Source organism: Colletotrichum lupini, chromosome 1 (assembly GCF_023278565.1).
Source record: "Colletotrichum lupini chromosome 1, complete sequence".
NCBI lineage: Eukaryota > Fungi > Ascomycota > Sordariomycetes > Glomerellales > Glomerellaceae > Colletotrichum > Colletotrichum lupini.
The window spans coordinates 5719329-5732435 of record NC_064672.1 but is presented as its reverse complement, the minus strand read 5'-3'; the positions used below and the strand labels follow the sequence as shown (position 1 = coordinate 5732435).

At 23.3% G+C, this 13107-nt stretch overlaps 1 protein-coding gene across 1 annotated transcript, besides 1 other annotated feature; it reads left to right on the top strand.

The window, feature by feature from the left end:
* Positions 1-3919: 3919 nt before the first annotated feature.
* Positions 3920-3991: a sequence feature (Short protein (CLUP02_01718, UQC75065.1) was converted to a misc_feature.).
* Positions 3992-4475: 484 nt separating this feature from the next.
* CLUP02_01717 (uncharacterized protein) lies at positions 4476-13060 on the top strand (the record flags this gene model as incomplete). The annotated part of the gene is made up of 7 exons (XM_049280755.1): positions 4476-4482; positions 11376-11530; positions 11632-11839; positions 11907-12028; positions 12124-12258; positions 12315-12715; positions 12901-13060. 7 exons carry the CDS (start codon positions 4476-4478, stop codon positions 13058-13060), a joined length of 1188 nt encoding a protein of 395 aa, XP_049136712.1.
* Between the last annotated feature and the right edge of the window lie 47 nt (positions 13061-13107).

The following is a 13107-nucleotide window of genomic DNA, read 5'->3' as shown; positions in this document are numbered from 1 at the left end:
TCTAAGAATTCCTAGCTAAGAATAAGGGGTAAATAATTATAAATATTTATTAAAGCCTTATAACAATAGACTTTTTATAATATATTATCTATAAATAACAAATTCTTCTATTTCCTAAAGGAAATTAGACCTTAGCTTTTATATTATAATAATAAAGAGAAGTAAATAAGCAAATATACGTAAGTTTCTTTATAAATATAAAAAAAATAGCTATTCTAATATTATAATAAGTATATAGTATATTTAGTATACGTACTAATCTAATACTAATTATATAATTATCTACTTTTTTAAAAAATAAGTAAAATAATAGAAGTTCGATAATATAAAGTCGTTTATAGTTAATATAAACTATAAATATATAAAGGGTATAGGTTAGCGAGAAATTATCTAGGGCTAATATAATTAAAATAGCAAAAAAGGTATATTATAATACTAAAAGTATTTCCGAAATATTTCTTAACCTTTATTTTAAAATTACTAATATATTACTTATAAAGCTCTACTTTTTATATAAGTCTATATAAATACTAAAACTATAAATATATATTACTATATATTTCAAGCTATGTTTAATATCCTAGAGCGAAAGTATTAAATTTAGGTTTAATAAAAATACGTTTATAAAACCGGCCTTCTTAGAGTTACTTTAAATTAAGTAAATATAGGAATTAAAAGCTTAGGTAGATACCTTATTAAAAAGTTTAACCCTTAATAAATATAGCTTACGTAAGTCTAAAACTATATATACTTATATTACGTATATTTTAAAAGAGGTATTAAAGAACTCCTAGGTAAAAATTATTCTTATAATATAGACTCTACTTATAATATATTAATATCTTTTTTAAAATATTAAATAATACCTAATTATAACGAGCTATATAATATAATTTATTATAAGTATTATATCTTACTATATATAGCTTATAATAAAAACATTTTAGAAATATTTCGAAAGCGGAAAACGTTTTTAAAATATTTTTAAAATATTTCTCGTTAATACCCTGCTTAATTAATAATAACTTATTATTTTATAAAGACCTTTCCGTAGTATACTAACTAGGTAAAGTATAAACGAGAACTATATATTATAACCGGGTTTTATAATAAAATAACCAAAGTTTCTCTAAAAAACTAGCTTTTGATACTTAATAATATAAATATAGTTAAGATCCTTTACTTAGTTTTATATATTTAGACTAGCCGGTATTTCCTTTTACTTATTATAATTAATAAGTATATATTAATAATTAGCTATTATAAATATTGACTAACTTCAATAATACTTATAACTAAGATTAAAATCTAATATTATAAGATTTCGTAACGCGTTATAAATATATTATAACTTTATATCGAAATATTAATATTATAAGCCGTCTTTAATATCTAATATAACGTTAGAATATATTTAAAATACGTTTTAATAAATACTTATTAACTATTAAAGTAAAAGAAAAAGTAAAAGATCGGGCTAAGAGTTTATAAATTAATATTAGAAAACTATCTCGTATTTAATAAAGAACTCGTAAAGATTTAGTTATTAATTAATAAAGTAGTTTTTAAAATAAGAACTTTAATAGCTTTAGTTTTAATAATTATAATAATCTTAATAATACTCGGTCTTAACGTAAAATAAGTATTTTATTTTTTAAAATACTTTTTTTATTAAATGAAAATCAAAACCCCCTAAGTTCTTTAGTACTTTATAATAGTTTATAAAAATAAGCTACTTAATTATAAACGTAAATAAATATAAATTATTTTACGTTTAAAAAATAATAAGTAAAGGTTAATAAGATCTAAGATGATAAAAAATAAAAAAAATAAGAGTTTAAGCTTAAATAAGAACGTAAAGAGCGCGAGTTTTTAATAAACTAAGCCTATAAAGAGTATAAGTTTATTATAAAATAAAATCGCTTAAATAGGGTAATAAAAGCAAAAATAGTACTTAATTAACAAAAATAGGAGCAGGAAATAAGCTAATAAAATAAAAGTTTTTAAAATATTTTTATATTTTCTTTTTTTTAACTTTATTTTTATTTAAGTAATTTAAAATATTTCTTTTATAATATTAATATAAAGTATAAATTAATATTGATAATATTTTATTAAATTATAAATAAGAATGTTTTATAGGTTTTTTTAAGTATTAATAATAAGAGAAATTATTTCTTTAATGAAGTAATTTACTAGGGCCGTACTATATATTACGTATTAAAAAAAACTAAATATATTACGCTCTTTACTTAATTATTAATTAAAATTAACTAATTTAACCGTTATTTTCTTTTTATTAATAACTTTTAACCTTTTTTTAATTATTTAAAAAGCGAGCTATACTTATTTAAATATATATAAAACCTCTTAGTATTAGCTTATATAAATAATTAAATCCTATATTATATATTCCTTTTTATTAAGGGTTAAGGGGCCCTTTATATATTCCCTTATGTTTATAATATAGCTTATATTAAAAGGACTTTTAGCTCTATAAAGTATAATTTTTAAGTTAATATTAATATACTAAATCTTAATATCCGTATTAACCTAGCTATTTATAATATTAATATCATTACCTAGCTAAATTTTATATTATTAAAAAGTACTTTATTAATTCTTAAATATACTTACGTTAATTATAATAGTTATAGTATTAAGCTAACTAAGGGTACCTAGCTTAAGAAACGTAGACTTATTAATAAGTATTTTTAACTTACTAATTACTAACTATATACTAAGAAATTCTTATTAAAATAATATTTTAACTAGCTAACTTCTTAATTAATTATCTAACTAGCTATTTAAATAATGATTTATATATTAATAAGTTTATTTAATAAAGTTATTTAGTAAATCTATTTAGTTTAAATAAAGAGTAGCTTTAGGTAATATTAAAAGTAATAAGAATAAATTTTTTTTTATAAACTTTAAGAAATAATAAATATTAGCCTATTTAGCCCTTTTTTAAAAAACCTCTACGTTATTATTAAAGTTTAGAACCTTTATGATTAAAAAAGGCTACTTTTAACTATTATAGCCCATTATTATAATTAACTATTATAACTAATTTCTATTATTAACCTTTTTAATTAGTATTATTATATAAATATATTACTTAGCTTATTATTAATAAGTAGTTAAAAAGGGTAGCTTACTTATCCTAAATTATATAGTAGTTTTCGTATTAAAATTATTATATTACGTTAAGCGCGTACTTAGGGTATATTACGTATATTATATAGTTAAAAATATACCGTATTATATATTTTTTTCCAAAGCATAATCCCGTTAAAATTAATCTTTTATACTTATAAAGTTAGAAAAAAACTACTATATAAGAATTAATAAATTTAATATCATAAAATAGAATAAATATAAAACTTAAGGCTAAGTTATTTAATATACTTTTTAATATAATTAGTTTGATAAGCCTAGGCCTATATAAAGCGCTAGTATTTAATAATATAAGTTTTATAAATACGGTTATAAATAATAAATTATTACTAAGGCTTAAGAAAAGAATAAGTAGTTATTATATTATTATTTAAACCCTTAGTATAATTAATATAATTATAGCCCTAGCTTTAAAGCCTCTATATACCCTTTATATTATAAATTTACTACAGTAATTAACAATATTATTAAAACTATAAGCTAACGAGTTAGGATTTAGGCTCGTAATATACGTATTATTATTTAAAAATAGTTCTTAAAGTCCTTATTTACCTAGCGAAATATTTATAATACTAGGGCTCGTATAAACCAAAAAAAACTAGCTAAATACTTACTAATTATAATATTAATTAAACTATTTACTAAGCGAGATATTTTATATATAGTAAAATAAGTAAACGACGAGCTAAACCGCCTTATTAACCTTATTTAAACCTTTTTTGACTATCTTTAAATATAAAAACGATTCCCTAAAATAATTAGCTTTAATAATATTTATAATACTAATCGTTTTAAACTCCCTTTTTTCTAAGTTACTAATTAGACCTACTTTAAATCTATTTATAACGCTACGTTTAGCTTTATTAATAATAAAAAACTAAAGGGTTTCCGGTTTTTTTTAGTAAATATCTGCTAATTTATAAACTAATACTTAGTCCGTTACCTTATTATTATTATTATAAACTATAATAAATAAATAAAAGCTATACTAAATAAGTAGTTTTTAAACGTTTAGTAATAACTTTATATTTATTATATTAACTTTAATATTATACTTAGGGCTAAATAGAAGTAGGTTAAGGACTATAGTTATAGTAATAATAATAATAAGTTTAATAATAAAGAATATTAGTTATTCTAGCACGTATAGCTTTAACGAGGTAATACGGGATATTCTTATAAAGAATATAAAAAGTGAATATTCATATAGAAGCAAGAATATATGAATATAGGGGATATAAGCGTATATAAAAGAGGTTTTTGTAGTAAAGAGAGTAATATAGTTGAATTACTATATGAGAAGTTGCTTGCTTAACGAAAGGTCTAGGTAGGCAAATACACGCCTATATATAGGCATAAAAACCTCCTACTAGAATATTCCATTGCTTATTAATTATGATATAATTAATAAGCGTATACGTAAGTGAATGCGTAATCGTAGTACGTAATTCCGCCTCGAGTAAATTCCAGATTATTCAGTTACCTTCCAGTACTTTCCATTGCTCACGTAAGCTTATATAAGCAGTATTGCTTACATAATCAATACCTTTAATAATCTACAGAAATCGTAGATTAATATGGTATATAGTTTGCTTACGTTATATTGATAATAAGGCGAATAATAAGGTAAACAAAGTTACCTTCGTAACAGTTATTAATATAAGTAATAGTTATACTAAGTAATAAGGATAAGGCTTATATTAATATACTTATTAATAAGCCCCCCTTTTATATATATCATAAGGTTTTTATAATATAAAAGCTTATTATTTTTATTAAAACTAAGTATATTTTTAAAAAAGCCTAGACTAAGCTTTATAAAAAGTTTAATAATTAACGCCTAATCTTCTAATATCTTTACGTAATATACTTATTTTTAAGAATATAATAAGCCTATTATTTTATTTAAAAATACTAAAACTTTAATACTTATATTATTTTTAATACTAAGTTAAGTAATAATAATATTAAAAGTTATTTTTAAAATAGTTTTAGTTACTTATATTAGCTTATTAACGTTATATAAAATATAATTAGTAATTAAGAGCTACGCTTTTACTAAGCTTATATGAAGGACGAGGTATTTATAAACTAAGAGTATATAAGTACTCGTTTTAAGTACTTAAATAAACTTTAAATAATACTTTTTTTAAAATATTTTATTTTAATTAGGACGTAAAGCCGGTTTATAAAAAAAGTAATACTATTTAATAAGAGGCTATTTTTAAAGCCCCTCGGATTTCATAATTTAAATTATACTATTTTAATTAAGCTAAGTATTTTATATTATTATAAGATCTATTTTAAAATATTAAATTTAGCTATTTTTAATAAGTAAAAAGTATACCCTTAGTAGCGTTTTTAAAAAACGTCTTTTTTAAATCTATATTATTAAATCCTTAACTTTAAAATTATTATATCCCTTTATAACAAGCTAAAGAATATAGTATAGTTTATTTTATTATAACTAGTTTTATTTAAAAAAAGCCGGTTAGTTAATTAAACCCGTATTATTTATAATAACTAAGGTCTTAATAATAAAAAGCGAGGCCGTTTATTGAAAAATAAAAATAAGTTAATACTAACTAAGCTTATGAAAAAAATAAGTTAGCTAAATTAAAACTCAATATTAAGCTTATTTTAATAATAAATAAAGAGCTAATTTAGCGTTTTTAATAAAAAGAGGATAATAAAGAATTATATAAATAAATAACTAATATAGCCTAGTATTTAAAAAATAGAACTAATAAAAAATAGTTTATAATAATAATAAATTATTATAATTACGTTAAAAGAGGTAGTTAAATAAACGTTATTATAATTTACTTTTTATATATTTTAAATATATAATAAAAAGAAGCCTTATTTATTTAAAATTTATAAAAGCTTAGATTATTAACTTATTTAAAATTTATAAATTTTAAATAAGTAATATAATAGTTCTAAATAAGTACGTAAGTTATAATAGTATTCTTATTTTTAAAAATTCTAAACTAGAGCTTAGGTTAGAGAGAATAATAAAAATAGTTATATTAATATAATTATTTTTACTACTTTTATAAGGAAGTACTATTTTTTTAAACTAATTAAAAAGTAAAATAATAACGCTTATATAAGAGCGACGCCCGTATATTAATTTATAACGCTCATATATTAATTTTTATTATATAAACGGGATTATTTATAATTCTTTTTATATTAAATCCTTTTTTTTTAAACTTAAGGAGCTATTCTTTTATATTAACTAAGAGTTTTTACTTAATACGTCTTTTAAAAAAGTTAAGTATATTTTTTATAATAGGTTCCGTTTTACCCTTTTTTATTATCTTTTTATAAATTTAAAAAAGTATAGTAAAGTATTGAATATTATTCTCTTTAAAAATATAAAGTTAATAAGTAAGTATTTCCTTTTTTTTATTTTTTTTTGTTACTAGGGTTTTAATAAGAAATAAAGTAATGTTATACTTAAATTGCTTACTATTTTTAAGTTATTTTAAGTACTATCTTATTTATTTTTTATTATTTTAATAAATAAAATAGTTATTATTATAATAAACTATTTATAAAAGTTATTATTATAATAAACTATTTATAAAAGTTATTTATAAGGGACTTTTTTATTTATAATATTAGCTCGTTTTTTTAAAATAAGTTAGTATTAAATACGTTTAGGTTATTAATAATTTCTAATTATATATCTTATTTTATCATAATTATAGTATTTAAAGTCCTTTTTTTAACGAGGTTTTTTATATTTAGTAATACTAAGGTCTATAGGTCCTTTATATTATTTATAAGACGTATTATATTATTATTAATATCTTGAGTTATTTTAATAATTACTTAGTAATTTACCATAGCTTTAGTATTTTTTATTAAATTTAATTTAAAAGCGCCGTATTTCTCCCTTTTTTTACGTCGTTTATATAATTAAGTATTAATTTTAATAATAAGCTTAATATAATATAAAAAATCTATTAATATTTTTACTTTACTAAGTTCGTCCTTAACTTTATTTTTTAATCCTTAATAAAACGAGAAAATATAGGTTTTTTTAATAAAATCGAATTATATTATAAGCTTTTTAAACTTAGTAATATAGTATAAAATAAACTTAGTTTATTAAAAATTAGCTAGGTCTTTTTTAATTTATCGTTTTTTATTAAGGTTTTAAAATAAAGATTTAAAAGTATTTTAAAATCTTATTATATTAATAAAAATATTTACGGTTTTTTTTTTATAATATAGTAAATAACCGTTATTATTAAGGAATTTTCTTTAAAAAAGTTCGAACTACTGTAGGGCTTATTTTTAAAAAAAAGTTATTACGTAAATAATTCGTTTAATTTTATTATAAAAATTAGTAATATAAAACGTTTAATAAGTTTTAATCTAAATTAAAAATCCTTTAAGATGTTTAGTAGTTCTATTAAAAATAATAAGTATATTAAACTTGAGTTTTTTTTATTTATTTATAAGAGTTTTAATAATATTAATAAAAGCTTAAAGAGTTCTAATTTTTTATTTTAAATCGTTTATTTCTCTTTTTTTAATTCTTAAATTAATTATAGCTTCATTAACTATATTTTAAAAAGTAATAATATATTTATTATTTTTAATTAAAATTATAACTATCTAAGTAGAGTTATTATTAAAAAGCTTTGCGAGTCTTTTATTTTACTTATTATTTTATTTAATAATACGTCGTATTTCTTTATAATTTACTTTTTTAAAAACTATATTATTATTAGAGTTATAAATAACGTTAAGTATTTTATTATCCTCGGCCTTAGCTAGTTTATTAATTAAGTTAATAAGTTTTTTAGAGTTAAATAAAAAAATACTTAAGGTTTTAAAAAATATCGTCGTTTTTTTTTATTATTTAGTAAGTTTTATAAAGTTAACTTATTAAATAAGAGTAATTAAAATATTATAACTAGCTAATTATAATAAGTATATTAATAAAAACTAAGGCTACGAGTACTAAGTAAATAGTATTATGATTATAAATAGCTTCTCTAAAATTATATTTATAAATTATAAAATAAATAAAGCTTTAGTAATTAATTATAACCTTATTAAAAGGGGTTTTCAATAAGAATAACTAAAAATAATTATAAGATTTAATACTAAGTTAATTGTTAAAAAAGCTATAAAAAGTCTATTCTTAAGCCTAGCTTAAGTTTATACTATATATAAGTCCGCTTATAAATATATTTTTTATTAATAATTACTTTTATTTATTAAGTAATTACTTAATAAATACTAATAAGCGATTACTTAAAGTAATTATAATAATTACTTTATTACGTAATTACTACTTTTTATTTATATATAACTTATTTATAATTCTTTTATTTAAAAGAGTTACTCTATATTCTTATTCTTTTATATATATAATATACTATAGCTATTATAAGTTTATAGGGCAGGTCTTAGTTTTAATTATATATATTAAGTTATAATAATTATTATTAAAATTTGAAAAGAGAATAAGTAGCTATTATGTTATTATTTAAACCTTAAGTATAATTAATATAATTATAGCCCTAGTTTTAAAGCTTTTATATACTTTTTATTTATTTTTATATTCTGCTTTTATTAACTACTCGGGCAGTTCTTAATATTAACTATATAATATTAATATATAATATTAGTAAATATTTATACTATCTTAGTAAACTTTATATACTTTTTATATTATAAACTTATTAAAGTAGTTAAGGATATTATTAAAATTATAAGTTAATAAGTTAGGATTTAAGCTCGTAATATACGTATTATGATTTAAAAATAGTTTTAAAATCTTTATTTACTTAGTAAAATATTTATAACGCTAAGGCTTATATAAATTAAGAGAAACTAGCTAAATAATTATTAATTATAATATTAATTAACTATTAATAATAATAATATAATAAGACTATATATATATATATATATATATATATATTATATAATATTAATATTTTAATTAAAAATAACTAGTAAATTATATTAAATATACAATTATATAATAAGTTTATAATTTATTGAAATAAGTTAATAATTTATTGAAATAAGTTAATAATTTATTATTTTATTATTTATTAATTAATTTATATTTATAAGTATTATAGAAATTAAAAAGATAGAAATATTTAAAAAGTATTTGAGATATATTAAGGAAATATTTAAAGTATATTAAGGAAATATTTAGGAAATCTTTTAGAAACTTTTTAGAAATTTTTAAGAAATTTTTAAAAAACGTTTAGGAAATGTTTAAAAAACTTTTAGGAAATCTTTAGGAAATTTTTAGGAAATTTTTAGGAAAGTTTTAGGAAATATTTACAAGTAATATATTATCTACTTAGTATTTATAGCCTTAACCTCTATTTATATATTTATTATAAATATTTATTTATAATACTATGGCATTTTTAATTTATATAATACTATTTTAAAGAGGTAAGTAAAATACTTTTATTTTAATAAACTCTTTATTTATAAACTTCCCTAGATTAATTATTCCCTATTATCCCTTAACCCTTAATTATATTTTTTACTTATTTATATTTTTAATAAAGATCGAAGTAAAAGTAGCAGGGTTTATTTAAGAATTTATCTTATTGTTATTAGAATCATTAATAAGAGTAGGCTAGACCGGCTTATTTTTAATTACTTTATTATTTTAACCTATTTATTTAGGGGTTTCAAAGATTTTTAAAAATAATTAATATTAAGTATAATAATATATAGGTATTAATAAAGTAACGTATTAGAAATATTTTTATTTAGTACGAGTTCAAAATAATAGTATTTATAAAATACTAAGTAAATTAGCTCGTATATATTAAAAAAAGGGTAGGTTATAAAATCCGGTTAAGAGGAGCGTTAATTAAAGAATAAGTTATACTTATTATAGTTAATAACATCCTATAATTTATAAACTTTATAGTTCTTTTCGGGGCCGAGCTTAACGTTTATTTTTATCTAAGTAACGTCTTATTAAAAATAGTTAGTTTTATAAACTAAAAATATTTTAGAAATATTTTTATTTATAATATTATCCTCTTTAAAAGGGATAGTAAATAACGCCTTATTATTTATAATAACCTTAAGCTTTTAAAAAATATCTAAGGGTATATCCTAACCCTTTATAAATAATATTATTTTAATATAATATTTTATAAAAGACTATTAATAAAATTAAAAATATTAATATAGAATAGGAAGTAACTTATAAATAACCTCGAGGTTAATAATAATAAAGAGGGATCCCTTATAAAAAATTATAAAGTTAATACAATAACCCTTTTTAAAATACTTTTTAAGTATACTAAAAGATAACTAATAGTAATTATTAAAATAAAAACTATTAACCTCTAAGTAATAGTAATAAAATTCTTTTAATAATAAGATTATTGAACCTTATTATTATAAAAATAAGTAAATAAATTGCGTATTTAATTATAATAATAAGGATAAAACTTATACTATTAGTCTCGAATATAAAGAGATTCTTAAGCCGGCCCTTCTTATTATTAATATAAAACTTAAAACTATTACTATTATAATAATAAAAAAGTATTATAAAATTAATTCGGAAATATTTTTAATTAATTATTAATAAATTTCGAGTATAATAGTAAGTTTTATAATAAAAACTTTTAATAAAAGTCGTAACGAAGGGTAGAAGTTTAAAAAAAAGGATATAAAAGTTTAAAAAAAGGGACGCGACTTAATTAGAATAAAAAAAAGGTATAAGTTAGAATTATTTTTTATAGAGCGGACCTTAATTAAGTAGTAATACCCTAATTAGCTATAATTTATTTTTAAAATATTTCTAGCCTAAGTACCCTAAAAAAAAAAAAACGAAGTCCGATTAGTTAAATTTAGCTAAGATCTATTAATATCTAAGTACTTACTATTATATATAGGACTCTTATTTTAACTAGGGGGGGTTATTATTAGTTTATATATAGACTCGACTCGCGCGGCATTTCTTAGTAAGTTACCTAGGTATAGACCACGGCACGCGGTATTACTGCACGCGTTTGTATAAAAAAAGTGTTAGCGTGGAAAATATGCCTCACTAAGGTTGATAACTCGACCGACATGGGATGACCGGGTGCCATCCCGATATCTCCTTCCTAATTATTAATGCTCGCGCTGTTGTAGTCGATGTTTTCACCTGATATCTTGTGTATCTTCAGCTGAGGGAAGCCAACATTCCACTACCTCGCGCCGCACGCCTGTGGGATGGGATATCGGACGGAAAGGCCGGATAAGAGTTGTCCAGGCCCATAGCCGCACATTCGGAACTTCGCAAAACGCCGTAAAGAGTCAAATGCAATCGTGGACAGTTGTGGTAACACGAAATGGGCCAATTCTTTTGCGGCCCTTGTCCAGAGACAAAAAGTCGCTTTTGCCGTACAAAATCGCGCCGTCGCGAACGCTTACCCGCTCTAGCGCATACAAGCGGAGGCGCCGTCGGCACGACTCGCGGACAACTTCCTCTTAGCAAGGATTCTTTCGCTGCGTATACCCCTGCTCGAGCGGAGCCTCCGTTTCAAATTCACACCATCGGATGCTCACCCGGTAAACCTCCCGCCCCATCTTGACGAAGTCGGGAGGTCATCCCGATGGCAGCGAGTTGACTTGCCCCCTTCGAAATCAAGTTCCTCTCGTGTCTCGCACACGCCACCGCGCCACCACAAAACCCGGCACATGATGGAGGGCGTGAGACTCGAGACTCCAGTCCAGAGCATGGTCCTTCCCCAAAGTCAAACTTCAAGATGAGTTTCTCTTAGTCACGCGTGCAGCACTAACGTTGCCGATGATGGGGATTCAAGCCTCGAGACGTTGGGTTGACTTCCGCTTCCCCATGGGGAGAGGGAAAGACCACATGAGATGACGATTGCATCAACTCCGTTGGCAATTGGAACTCCTGGGGATCCATAGTGCTACCACCATGAACCTAGAGACACGGAGTTTGGAATTCTTCGGATGGCGGGAAAACCTGCAATTCGGCGACAAATTAGCCATCATTCGCCAATCACTTGGACCCCCAAAAGCTGCATCAGACTAAGGTGCTTTGTATTCGGGAGGCCCGTAATTACTGATCGACTAGCACAGAGCATAAGGTATGACAGCAGGTAATTGACAAGCTTGACCAGAGTTTCTCGGGCGTGAAACACAGAGCACAGCCTTCAGCCCTCTTTCTCGGTGCTTTACTATCTAGAGACCCACGAGCTATTGATAGCATGGGTAGAATCTTCCGTCTTGGTCACTTTGTATCGTCGTATCCCCTGCAGTCATGGGGGAGAATGCTTCTGTCAGAGCTTGTTCCCAATTGGCAGATGCCCGGGATTCCCACCGACGGGCAGATACCTATCAAGACAACACGACGACTCGACGTAACCATGCATGCGAGGGAGGCATGTAAGGTTCCCAAAGTTTGTAGTGTATCTCATGTGGCATCCTTCTGGAACGCCTTAGCCTTCATCCAACGCGGCTACTATCAACACGGCATGTGTATGGAGTATGGTATCTCGTAGCCAAGTCCCTCCGCGGGCCGCCCAGCGTTCCGGCATCGGTCCTAGTCTACAACTCTTGCATATCTTAGCTACTACTTAGTATCCGTACAGAAACCGAACGCCTACTTATCGCCGGTGCCATCTCGTGACATTTTCCCGAGACTAAGATAGATGCAGATAAGCCGTGCCCCCCTGGCCCGAGAGCCCAGAGCCCCATCAATTCGGTTCCACCAGGACCACTACCCCGCGTTCTCCTTCAGCAAAAAAACGTCACATCACAGTTGAGGCTCGCCGGGACCATACAGCAGAGCACGCGATTTCCGCAGCCAAAGAACACTGACAACCCTTTTATGCCTGTCTAATTGCTCCATTCTCTACCTAGAAGCTCGAGTATAAGCCTTCCTGAACA